At 45.9% G+C, this 12,394-nt stretch overlaps 1 protein-coding gene across 1 annotated transcript; it reads right to left on the minus strand.

The window, feature by feature from the left end:
* Positions 1-1,852: 1,852 nt before the first annotated feature.
* Positions 1,853-7,734, minus strand: LOC137644636 (neurofilament heavy polypeptide-like). The gene is made up of 2 exons (XM_068377588.1): positions 7,636-7,734; positions 1,853-3,250 (listed from the first exon to the last, which is right to left on the minus strand). Exons 1-2 carry the CDS (start codon positions 7,732-7,734, stop codon positions 1,853-1,855), a joined length of 1,497 nt encoding a protein of 498 aa, XP_068233689.1.
* Between the last annotated feature and the right edge of the window lie 4,660 nt (positions 7,735-12,394).

Consider the following 12,394-nt stretch of genomic DNA (forward strand, 5'->3'; position numbering starts at 1 on the left):
AATGGGAAAATAGGAGGTTATATGCCCAGGGCTCCAACAGGGAAAAATAGGTCAGTGAGGAAAGTAAATAAGTAAAACAATAAACTATAAGGGAAGTAATGAACAATTAGAATAAAACACTTAAAGAACTGTAACAAAAAGAGAATAGATTTTTCATATATAAAGTAAAGTGTAATAAGAGATTTTTTAGTCAGCTTGTTCACTACAAAAACGTTCGATGCAAGTTTGAAGTTCGACCAATTCAGCTACCTGATTGGTCACATGTGGAATAAATATCCTCGATTTTTGCTGTTGTGAAACTTGAGGATTTTGTAACTTGGCGTTGAAAGCATCTCATTATATACTTTTATGTTCTTGATTCTTGATATCTTTCAGAAACCGTTGTTTCATCAACATCATCATAGTCTATAACATTAATTTATGTAGTTTCATTTGTCACAACTTTCGTATGTTCATTTTGTCTTTTTTTAATTTTGAAAGTCAGTACCCAAATCCTGTTTTGAAGTCCATTGCAGATTCATTTGCATTTATCTTGTTGATGTGATGTTATGTCATTTATACTGAATTCCATGATTACAGGATGCGTGCGAAATTACATGAGTTATTTCTATATACGTTTAATCCACTCGGGATGTATTAAATCAAGTCTAAAATACATTAAATGCACATGGAAATGAGGTATAACTAACGCTCTGTGTCAGTGAAAATCAAATTAAAGATATTTATGATTATGCATAATTACTAGCTATTAAAAATTATGGAAATTTTATTTTGCTCTTCCATTTTCCGCAGTTTATCTTTTATTTTCCGTATAGATGGTTAAAATTAATACATTTGCCAACTTTATATTGATACTTGCAAAGAAACAATTGAAACAAGTATGACATACTGAGTATTTGATCATGATTCATCAGTATATAGTATCTGTACATTTTACATTTGTTTTAGGACCTGAAGATCTATATAAAGGGGTCTTTTTAAATAAGCTAGGCCCTGTAGAACATTATCTATAGAGTACAGAGAAAAGGAAATATAACTCTCTGAAGTACGTATAACAATAACTTTTAAGTCATATCAATGAATCTTGGAGAAAGCGTTTCCTTACTTCCGAGTTAAAGTGGGTTTGTTTATTAGTTTTTCTTTTTAGCAGGAGACGAAGCTTTTGACACCAAACTTAAAAGTATCAAGAAGAATATCGGAGTAGCTTCTTAAAATGTAAATAGAATTCTCCATGCAATGTAAGTAATTCCCACATGAATCTTAGTCCTGTTCAAACTATAGTCAATTTCTTTTAGCGATGCAGATTTGCACCGACTCGCAGCGGTGCCCTTTTAGCTCGGAAAAATTTCCTGATCGCTGATTGGTTGGAAGAGATAATTCTAACCAATCAGCGATCAGGAAACTTTTCCGAGCTAAAAGGGCACCGCTGCGAGTCGGTGCAAATCTGCCTCGTTAAAAGAAATGGACTATAGTGGATGCAACATAACTCACTGCAACCCAATTACGCTTTACAAGATTATCTCATTCGAATTAAGGCGCGTTTCACACGAAGCAGTTTTGTCCGCGCGGATTAGAAATCAATAAAGACCAACGAGCCCATTCACCGAGCGGCAGTGATGTACTAACGGTGAGCGCGGTTAGCCGCGCGGGTCCACTGTAGCAGCTTATAGAAACTACGAGGCCGCTCGGGGGGAATCCGGTCATGTGAAGACATGCCTCCTTAATGAGCGAAAAATTTCCCGAGCGGGAAAAATCCTCATGTGAAGCGTATCTAAGACAGGCCCACAATTAGATCCTCCCCGAAACATTGTTTTGTTTTCAACACTAAAACTCCAAAGTGCTAGGTAAATTTTTATAGGAAGGTTGGCAAGAGGGCGCGTGGGCGTGCTGGCGAGCGGGCGCGTTGACGTGCAGCCATAGGTGCACGCGGAGGAGATCGTAAAGGCGATTGATGGTGCTTCGGCGAGCGATAACGCTTAGGGGAGCGATGGCGAGTAGGCGATCGCTGGCAAGCAGGCGATTTCTGTCGCGTGGGAGATGGGTGGCGATCAGGCGACTGCTGGAGCGATGGGGAGGGTTTGCCCACCGGATCAGGATGGTGCGTTGCCGATCGATAACTCGCGACGCGAGGAGACCGATAGCGCTCAGGCGATTTTGCCTTAGCGCGTTTCGGAGACCTGTGATGATCTAGAAGCTGAGAGCGTTGCCGATCAGGAGATCGCTTGCGCGCAGGCGACGGATCGCGCGGGCGCTTAGGAGATCGCTGACGAGCCTGAGGGCGCTGGTGCGCAGCCCTCTCTGATGGAGATGTGCGCAGAGGAGAGCGCTCGCGAACAGGTTCCACAGAAAGGTCAAGTGCGCGTGAGCGCGCAGGAGCTCTGGAAGTACGCACTGGAGTGCGCGCGCGCTGTTGCGCAGATGGAGATGGGCGCACAAGTGCGTGGGGGCGAGGCGCAAGAGTCCCATCCTTGCCTGCCTCTAGATCCGAAGATCCAGGTACAGGAGATCGTTGGCGCGCAGGGCGCTTGTCTGGAACCAAATGCTTAAATGTGCGCTGACGAGCAGGAGATCTAACTCGTTCGGGAGACTGTTGGCGCACCTGGCGCACAGCAGAAACCGAAGGAGAACTAGAGCGCTCGGAAGACTGCTTGCGCACACGGCGCGAAGTAGGATCCGAAGGGCGTTGACAATCAGCAGGCGAGTGCTTACGTTTAGGAGAGCGCTGACGATCAGGAAAGCGCTGGCGATCAGGAGAGCGCCGACGGCACTGACGATCAGGAGATCGCTGACGTAGAGGAGAGCGCTGACGTTCAGGAGAGCACTGATGAATGGGAGAGCGCTGGCGAACAGGAGAGCGCCGACGGGCAGGAGAGCGCTGACGAGTAGGAGAGTGCTGAAGAGAAGAGTCCGAAGACTGCTTCTTGGGCGAGTGCACGTGCGCTACTGTGCGCGAACGCACAGGAGAGCGCGCAGGGGATCCCTGACGTGCAAGGGAATTTCCCACACTGTGGGAGACATCCCTTTGACCCGGAGGGTCAGGTGCTCGTCGGGCGACGGTCTCCGAAGGCGCGATCTGCGTGTCAGCAACCAGGGGCGAAGCAGGACTAGAAGGTCTGGCAGGCGTAGGAGATTGCAAATCATCCCCGGAGAGGTCTAAGGATGAAGCTGTTACAGTCTTCTCCCGACAAGAAGAGTCCTCCGCAGGGGAGGGCGATGGCGAGGACGACCCAAAGAGGCGCCTCCTAACTCCCTTATAGGGAGAAGGAAGACCCCTACGTCGAAGGGAAGTCGGGCCTTGCGACGAAGGCGACCTCGAGGAAGGGCATTAGGGTCATCGGTCCTCCGAAGAGGAGTCTCTGTCAGTGTGCTCCCCCCGAGGAGGAGACGCACTCGCAGGAGAGACCGTTGGATTCACCTATCCCCTCAAAGGATGTTCGGAGGGGGAAGGAGAGCCTTCAGCAACGTCAGCAACGGCAGCGGTTTGACCAGACCCCTCGGAAGCCTCTGCCATAACAGTGTCGACAATAGCCAGAGGGATAATTATTATTATTATTATTACTATCCAAGCTACAACCCTAATTGGAAAAGCAAGACGCTATAAGCCCAGGGGCTCCAATAGGGAAAAATAGCCCAGTGAGGAAAGGAAATAAGGAAATAAATAACTGAAGAGAACAAATTAACAATAAATCATTCTAAAAAAAGTAATGTCAAAAGAGATATATCATATATAAACTATTAACAACGTCAACAACAAAAATGTCATATATAACTATAAAAAGACTCATGTCCGTCTGGTCAACAAAAAAGCATTTGCTCCAACTTTGAACTTTTGAAGTTCTACTGATTCAACAACCCGATTAGGAAGATCATTCCACAACTTGGTAACAGCTGGAATAAAACTTCTAGAGTACTGCGTAGTATTGAGTCTTATGATGGAGAAGGCCTGGCTATTAGAATTAACTGCCTGCCTAGTATTACGAACAGGATAGAATTGTCCAGGGAGATCTGAATGTAAAGGATGGTCAGAGTTATGAAAAATCTTATGCAACATGCATAATGAACTAATTGATCGACGGTGCCAGAGATTAATATCTAGATCAGGAATAAGAAATTTAATAGACCGTAAGTTTCTGTCCAACAAATTAAGATGAGAATCAGCAGCTGAAGACCAGACAGGAGAACAATACTCAAAACAAGGTAGAATAAAAGAATTAAAACAGTTTGACAGCTGCCTCCAACTGGATCAAGTCAAACAGGGCTACCTTGGAGGGTGAGCCCTTAAGCCGCAAGGAAGCCCAAAGCTGAAACAAATTATTATTAGACACAGTTTGATCAAATTCCAAAAAATCAATAATGGAACATCTACAAATAATATACGAACAATTTAGTATTCCGAAAACCACCGAAGCAGCAACGATACATAGAATCGTGCGCTACGGCGAATGAAAAGAATACTGCATCGTATAAAATAAACTGAACTGTAACTTCCTTTAATCTCTGACTTAGGAAAAATACTGAAAGGACAAATTAAATGCAAAATAAAATGTTCCTTTTATAAAGTACAATTACAACTAGAAACCCTAGAAGCACAATCACTTATATTCTTTGTAAAAGGCAAGACAGACTTTTAGCCTACGGAAGAGGCTGTGACGTCAACAATGGTCGAAATGTTTATATTTCGCCCCTATTCTTTCGTGAGGTTTAAAAATAGGTTGAAAAACCTTCCAATTCTACCTTTTAAGTTATAAATACGTGATCACAGATCAAATAAAACAAATATGCGAAAGCCAAAACTCAAAAACGTTAATACATCACCAAATAACATCCAAACAGAGTAAGAAAACAAGAGAAAATTTCCAATAGTTCAGCCAGCTATGGCGGCAGAGAAAAATCTGAATTGTTTGAGTATAGTTCTACCTGGGTACCGCGAGGGCGCTGGGGTACACCTGGCATATATGCGCTAAGCTGCGCAAGAGATTTTGAATTTTCTGCCGGGGCGTCGACGACTTTAGCTTTTACATAACCAGCGGGTAAGTTTTATATTTAAAATATAAAATTACTAAAAACTAAAAGCCTTTAACACATTTCTGTACACTGAAGGAAGGGACGGCCATCTTCTCTCTCTCTATGGAATATCCAGAGATATTAAAAAAAGGGTAAAAATTTTTCTCTCCTTTCAAAAAGAGTTTCTATTGAAGATCTTATTGTTTGAGAATAATCCAACATGGCGAAAGCCTTAAAACCATGAAAAAAAGTACTTCACCAATCAGTTGAAAACTTTGAGGTTAAGCGCGAGCGGAACCAATGTTGTCATTTCAACCGACAGAGAAGAACTGAATTCCTGGGGAAATATATGCGGTACATGGCCGGCAGTCGGCGCTAGTGGTCACACCCAGCAACCGCCACGGCGATCGCTCACGAGTGTTTTGAATCTGTCGACCGTCAGAGAGGTTAGCTACATATATATCCACCGGCTAAGTTAAATGTTTAAAAATAAAAATTTACCTAATCAATATAACAGTTGATAGTACTCATAGATATACAAAAAAACTTTCCTTCATTAGGAAAATTGTACTTGAGTAAACCATTAGGAGCCCTTGTAAATCAGCGGCCCGTTCCTCCCGCGTGCATTAAAAATGTACACCATCTAACGTAAACTTTCTCCCCCTAACATAACCTACAAGCCATGACCTTACCAACTTACTTAAGGAGGGGGGGGGGGGGGGGGGCTAATGCCCCCTACGATCCACTTTACACTGCCGTATCTTTAGTCTGCCGTCATCATGCACAGAGTACGGGTGGCCGTTGTCATACATACACCCCAACCATTACCACAAACTAACCTACTTCCTTCCTTGTCTTTATCTAGGAGTTATTGTTCTTGGGGGGGGGGGGCGGTTTTATTGTAGTGTATTACAGGGCAATGTAACTTAGGAAAACAACTACTCTTTCTCATAGAAAAAATTACGCTCTCTTCGAAGATGATACTCGTTCCCATCGAAAATGAATAGTTTCAGGAATATATATACTTCTATATCCTACGGTAATGGGGGACCCCCAGTGGGAACTCGGGGCTTTGGGTGGGGAAAACATACTGGGGAAACGATATATGATCGTAAAACAAGCCTTTTCTTCTTTATACATTACCTTCTTGAATGTATTATAATCGGAGGAAAATACAAAACAGTATATCTGGATAAACTTTGGAGGTGCCGTTGCAAAGATTATCTCATGAAAAAATACAGTAACCAGTGCTGCCAACGTCTGATGTAGATCAAATGTTAGCATTCTATGCTAACATTAGCACCCGTACGTTCGTGCTTACCAGTTTTCGACCTGCGCAAAAACCCCGCCCCCTGCGCAGAAGCTTTCTCCCCTCCAATTACTCGTTTTATTATTGTATACCTTTTAAAATCATCTCATTTTATACTCCCATTCAATATCATTTATCATACATTCCATTTTATCTTCCTATATTGGGTTTATTTCTTTTGTTATTTCCTTTTCACTCCCCGGTTTCACATAAATACTTGCTCTGGACTAGTTTCCCTATCCAGTTCATTCATGGTAAAACCATCTCATTTTATATTCCCATTCAATATTATTTAACATACATTCCATTTTATCTTCCTATATTGTTTTTATTTCTTTTGTTATTTCCTTTTCACTCCCCGGTTTCACATAAATACTTTCTCTGGACTAGTTTCCCTATCCTGTTCATTCATGGTAAAACCATCTCATTTTATATTCCCATTCAATATTATTTAACATACATTCCATTTTATCTTCCTATATTGTTTTTATTTCTTTTGTTATTTCCTTTTCACTCCCCGGTTTCACATAAATACTTTCTCTGGACTAGTTTCCCTATTTAGTTCATTCATGTTTACCCTGTAGACTCTGTTGTTTTTCCCTTAACCAATCACGAACCGATACGTATTCAAAGTTTACATAAGGGGGTTGTCAAATGCTATTTCCCTACCCCCTTCCTTTATCTCTTTAAGTGGTCTGTTCATACCCCTTCCACCAAATCCTTTTCCCTTGAAACCTTTGTCCTAGTAAGGTGTCTGTCATTTCAAGTGAGATTTATTTTTTCATATTTTGCAATTGAGGAAGTTATAGATACTTATAACGGCTGCAGTATTCCGTACCTAAAAGCATTTGCTAAATTCCATGGTGATTTTTATGATTCTTCAACCAATGTTGATAATTTCCTGAAAGCACACAACGTAATTCCTCAACTCTTACAGTGCCCCAAGTGCCGTTCCATCCTATCTTACAGGAAAGACATTCAGGTGTTTTATTGTAATACCGAAACCAACATACCTAAAACCAAATAGAAACGTCGTTGTGGTTATAACCTTACATTTTTGGGCTCAAGCCATGTCGTCCTGATGGAAGGTTCCTTCAGTAGCTTCCTAAGGGTATATATGACTACAGTAGATATTCCTAGAGAATTAAACTAAAGGTTTCACAGAATTCTAACTTCTGGCGCGAGTACCCATAAGGTTTCCCTTTAGGATATCGTATATCAACAGGGGATGTATGCTTGACACGCCACATAGCTATCTGCACCCCACATAGCGTTTACGCTTCAAGGGGGAAATGGTGGCAAGTTATGGGAGGAGCCGTTACAAAGTTCTCCTCCTCCGTTACTGTTTTGGTACTCGGCGACATCAACATCTTGCCGCCATGTTGGCCGCCATCTTGGATGACGCCGCCGGAGCGCGCCATCGTCATTCCTTCTTAGATAGCGTATATGACCAGGTGCTTTTTACCAGTTGTTGGCTAAGTAATTCATCATGCCGTAATCTTCTGCCTCGCCTTCTTGTGGAAAGTTGAGTACCATATTCTTGTATTGTATAAATAAGCTCCAGCCGTAAAGTAACGCCTTTTTATCTTAAAATACCGTGTTTTGTAGCGGAGCTGTGCCTTGACCGGAGGCGTTATGTTTGACGCGGTTGTTCGCCTCGCATGCTTTATTTAGTTAGCCAGAACAACCCTTCCCAGTCTTATAACTAATTATCAGCATTAGTTATTTAGTCCTCATTGCTAGGAATTAGTTATATTATGCCGATAGTATCCTTTATGGCGAGCATAGATAGCCGATCGTAGGCTAGGGTTCTAGCCTAGCCCCTAGACTTGATAGCCTGGGTGATTTTTGTTTACTCTCATGCATGATATAATAAGTGTTCCTAAGTTTTATTTTATGAAATGAAGATTTTAGGCATTTATACATATAAGATTCAGTGATTGCACATATGTTTTCGCCTTCGAGGAAGTATACTAAGGGTCTCGTTGATCTTGGTAGTCGACTCCCTTGCCCCTCGCCTAACGTAGGGCCGTGTATACTTCCTATCCTCCCCAGTTACCTTACCTAAGGTATCTCCTCCCTCTGAGGTAGCCAAGGCTACATCATAGCCCTCCTTATCTCGAATCGTATTCGAGTGAGGTTAAGCTAGGGTTTTCTTTCCCCACTCCTAGCCATAGTACATGAGCTTTGAGTTTGGGACAGAACCTCAGAGTAACTGTCGCTCGCCCCCAGCTCCCCCTCTAGGTGAATGAACTCTCCTTTTGGGGCCTTGTTGGTTTGCGAAGGTGGAAGGGCTCTGCCTTTCCCCCTAGTCCAAACTTGGTAGGGTTTCAACCCTTTCCTCCCTGTGGCCTAGCGACCTGTCCTACACCTGCCTTCCCTGGTTCGGGACTCGCTTCCCTAGCCTAGGTTAGACAGGCCAGGGGATTCTGTTTCTTTATAGTTTAGGACAGTACAATAGTGCTATACCTTCTCTGAACTAACCTACCCTAACCTCCTCCCCCCCCCGGGCGTTGGTGAAGGCTACGCTTTCCCCCACGCTCCCCCTCAGGACCCTCGCCCCTCCCCCCTCTGTCCTTTTGTGTTGGCTTAGCCATCACACCCCCGTCCGCCGTCCTACAACTCCACCGTGTGCCGGCGGGTTGTGGGTTCGGCTTGGTCCCTTCGTGGGTGAGTCCGAGCTGCTTCCTTCCCGCATATAGTTGAACTATGGGATAGCCTAAGTGGTCGGTCTGCCGGTGTGGGACCTCCCTATCTTAGAGTGTTCTCCGGTCCTCCCTTGGGCCGCCACCCCCAATTCCTGCCGACTGCCGACTCTGTTACGGCTGGATGAAAGTTTGCCCCCCTCTCTTTCATTTAAACACTCCTTTCGGAGGAACACGAGGTCGGGATAACGAATTACCCTTCCCTCTCACTTCCCCTACCCTTTCTCTCTACCTATCAGTGCCGGTCCACTGCCGCTACCCTAGTATCCACTCTGTCTCATTGATTGACGCCAGTGCTGGAATACCTTCGCCGGTCGCTTGCCGACTGCCGGGGGCCGCCGGATGCCGGAAATATGCCATCACCTTGAAGCTCCTATTCTCTCTGCCACATAGACTGATGACAGGGAGGGGGTTCCCACCCTCGATGGAGATTCGCCGGCGCCCGGTGTGCTTCCGGCATGCCACCACGCTGCCGGCGCCACCTAATCATATTATTTTAGTGGACCGTCACCCTCTCCTGCCGTCCTGGTGCCGGCAGCGACTATTGTATAGCTATATATGATAGCCGGTATGTCTATGGTACAGCTATATATGATAGCCGGTATGTCTATGGTACAGTGCTTACCCTAGACGAAAATCTATGATGTATAGTTATGTAGTAAATTATTTCCAGCATACTCTGTGCATTCATGCGCAGTCCCTTGCCGGGACCCACCTGATTAGGGAGGGGTTACTTCACCTCCCCCTTTCTTATCCTTAACTGAATGAACTCAGTTTCCCCCCGTTCTCACCATGATTAATTCTCTAGAGGAAGACAAAGCTGTGCTTCATCCATTGTGGATATCTCTTCCATCTCTTAGGCTCTTTCAGAGCCCCTAGAATTAGTCTTGGTGTGGGGTCACGGCAATTGGCTGGGCGGGATGCACATGTATGTGTCTTTTCTGCTTCTTTTCCAGCTTACTATCCTAAGCTTACACATGAAAAGGAATCTTATATTAAGGTAAAATAACTTTAATGCTAATCTGAGATTACTTTAAGTCTTTACTTTAAGTTATTGTAAATGACTTTCACAGACTCATTCCCCCTTTCTTTTACAGGAGGAGTATGTCCGGTGTGAGAGCGCCCTCTGCAACGTTCAGCGCCCGGACTTCTACGGCCACCTGGCGTGCCGAACCCACGGTATTGGGACCCGCAGGTCTGCACTGTCTGCAAGGACCTGCTCCACGAAGCGTTCGAGGACCCTCCCTCTGCGGAGGCCAGGGATGTTGCCCGAGAGAAACTGCGCAATGGGTGCGTGGTTTCCAGAAGAACGCCATGGGGCCCTATCTCCCGAGTGAGGAGATGAGAGCTTTGGTCTTTCCAAAGGCATCTGCGGATGCTGTCATCCCAAAGACCGAGGTCCCCTGCGTCCAGCTGACGGTGGAACCTGACGTTTCGGACGCACTGCAAGACTTCCATCTTGACAAGGTGGAACAAATGTCGGAGGTATCAGACACCACCGAAAGGACCCTGATGGCCGAGGGTCAAGAAGAGGAGTAGGTGGAGGTTCCGGACTCCGAGGCGAGGTCGCCCGCACCCTCTCTGTCAATTCCGTTGCTGTAACGGAACCCGTCCCCTCTACTTTGTCGCTTCTGGAGAACCAGGACAGTATCCAGGCCCTGGTGGCCCTCCTGGACGAAAGGTATCGAAGAGGACAAGAAGACCTCAAGAGGGAGATTCTCCGTCTGTCGAAGCAGTCGGGAAGGAAGATCAGCATCAAGGATCTTCCCCCTTGCTCAGTAACCAACCCCTGGAGGCATGCGAGCACATGCCAATCACTAGTGGACGACTCTTCGTCATTGACAAACTAGGCGCTGTCCCCCTTGAAGAGGTGGAGTTTTGGCCTAGCTTCGAGGCGTACCCGGACTGTTACATCCGCCTCAAGTCCGAGGCTGTTTCCAAGGAGGAACCTGAGCCTAAGGAGGTCATAGTCTTTGACCACACTAAGGCTCAATCTCTTTTGGCCAAAAACCTTAAGAGCAAGGGCTACACCAACTCCAAGGTGCCGGCCATTAGCAAGAAACATCCTTCTTTTCTTGCTCCTGCCACCATGGTCTTCCCCTTTGCCGAAAAGTCCTTGCTGGCAGTGTTGAAGGTGGTCGAGGAAGGGAAACCTTGCCCTACATTGGATGAATGTAGGCCCGTCTCCCTCGCCCTACCCCCCGACGACAAGAACTGGAAATACATCCAGTTAACTTTCTCAGTAGGAAAGTTAGAGGCTGACGTGGCAGAACGTCAGTTTAACGAGAACCTCCGTAAGCTCTCCGAATACCTTCTGCGTCGGGAGCTGGATACAAAAGAGAGACTGGCCGCCTCCCTTTCCCTCCAAGTGCAATTGGAAACAATGGCCGGGGACACTCGGACCCCAGATATGTATATGGTCTTAGCCAAGACCCATCTCGCTACCCTGACGAAAGAATTTTACAGCTTCATCAGGGCTCGGCGAGCCTGCAGGGAATTCGTGTTCACGGATGCTACCGTCAAACACGAACCCCGGGAACTGATCTCCTCCAACATTTGGGGGAAACACCTCTTCCCTGATGATCTCGCGAAAGAGATAGTTGACAAAGCCTCCACCAAGAACCGGAACCTTCTCAACAAGTGGGGCATGTCAAGAAAGAGGGAATCCTCTCAGGATGAGGGCCCCCAGCCTCAGAAGAAATCCCATAAGCCTAGACCTCAGCAACGACAGGCTATGCACCAGTTTCCGGCACCCGCTACTCCCCAGTTGGTGGCTCAGCCCCAACAGACCTTTCAGTTGGTCCCTCAGCCTGTGGTTGCCCAGTCACCAGTGTTTACCCCTGCCTATGAATGGCAATCCACTACCTTTCGTCCCAAAGGTAGAGGCTCCGCCAGAGACTCCTCTCGTCGCCCTTCCAGAGGAAGAGGAGGAAGGGGAGCAGGCGGCCGAGGTGGCAAACCCTCGGGAAACCAGAAGCAATGAAATGCTTCCGGTGGGAGGAAGACTCCGCCTCTTCCAGGATCATTGGACCTTCGATCCTTGGGCTCACAGCATCATCAAGAACGGACAGGGGTGGAGCTGGGTTTCACCACCTCCAACCTTCCATCAATTCTTCCAACACTCCACCCCCGTCCTGGAAGAATACGTCCAAGAACTCTTGAACAAGAAGGTGATCAAGAAGGTGAAGTCCACCAGGATCCAGGGAAGACTGTTCTGTGTTCCCAAGAAGGACTCTGACAAACTTAGAGTCATTCTGGATTTGTTCCCTCTCAACAAGTTCATCGAGAACAACAAATTCAAGATGCTAACTCTTCAGCACATCAGAGCCCTATTGCCCCAAAGGGTATTCACAGTCTCGATAGACTTGGCGGATGC

The sequence above is a fragment of the Palaemon carinicauda genome, chromosome 7 (genome assembly GCF_036898095.1).
Source record: "Palaemon carinicauda isolate YSFRI2023 chromosome 7, ASM3689809v2, whole genome shotgun sequence".
Lineage (NCBI taxonomy): Eukaryota > Metazoa > Arthropoda > Malacostraca > Decapoda > Palaemonidae > Palaemon > Palaemon carinicauda.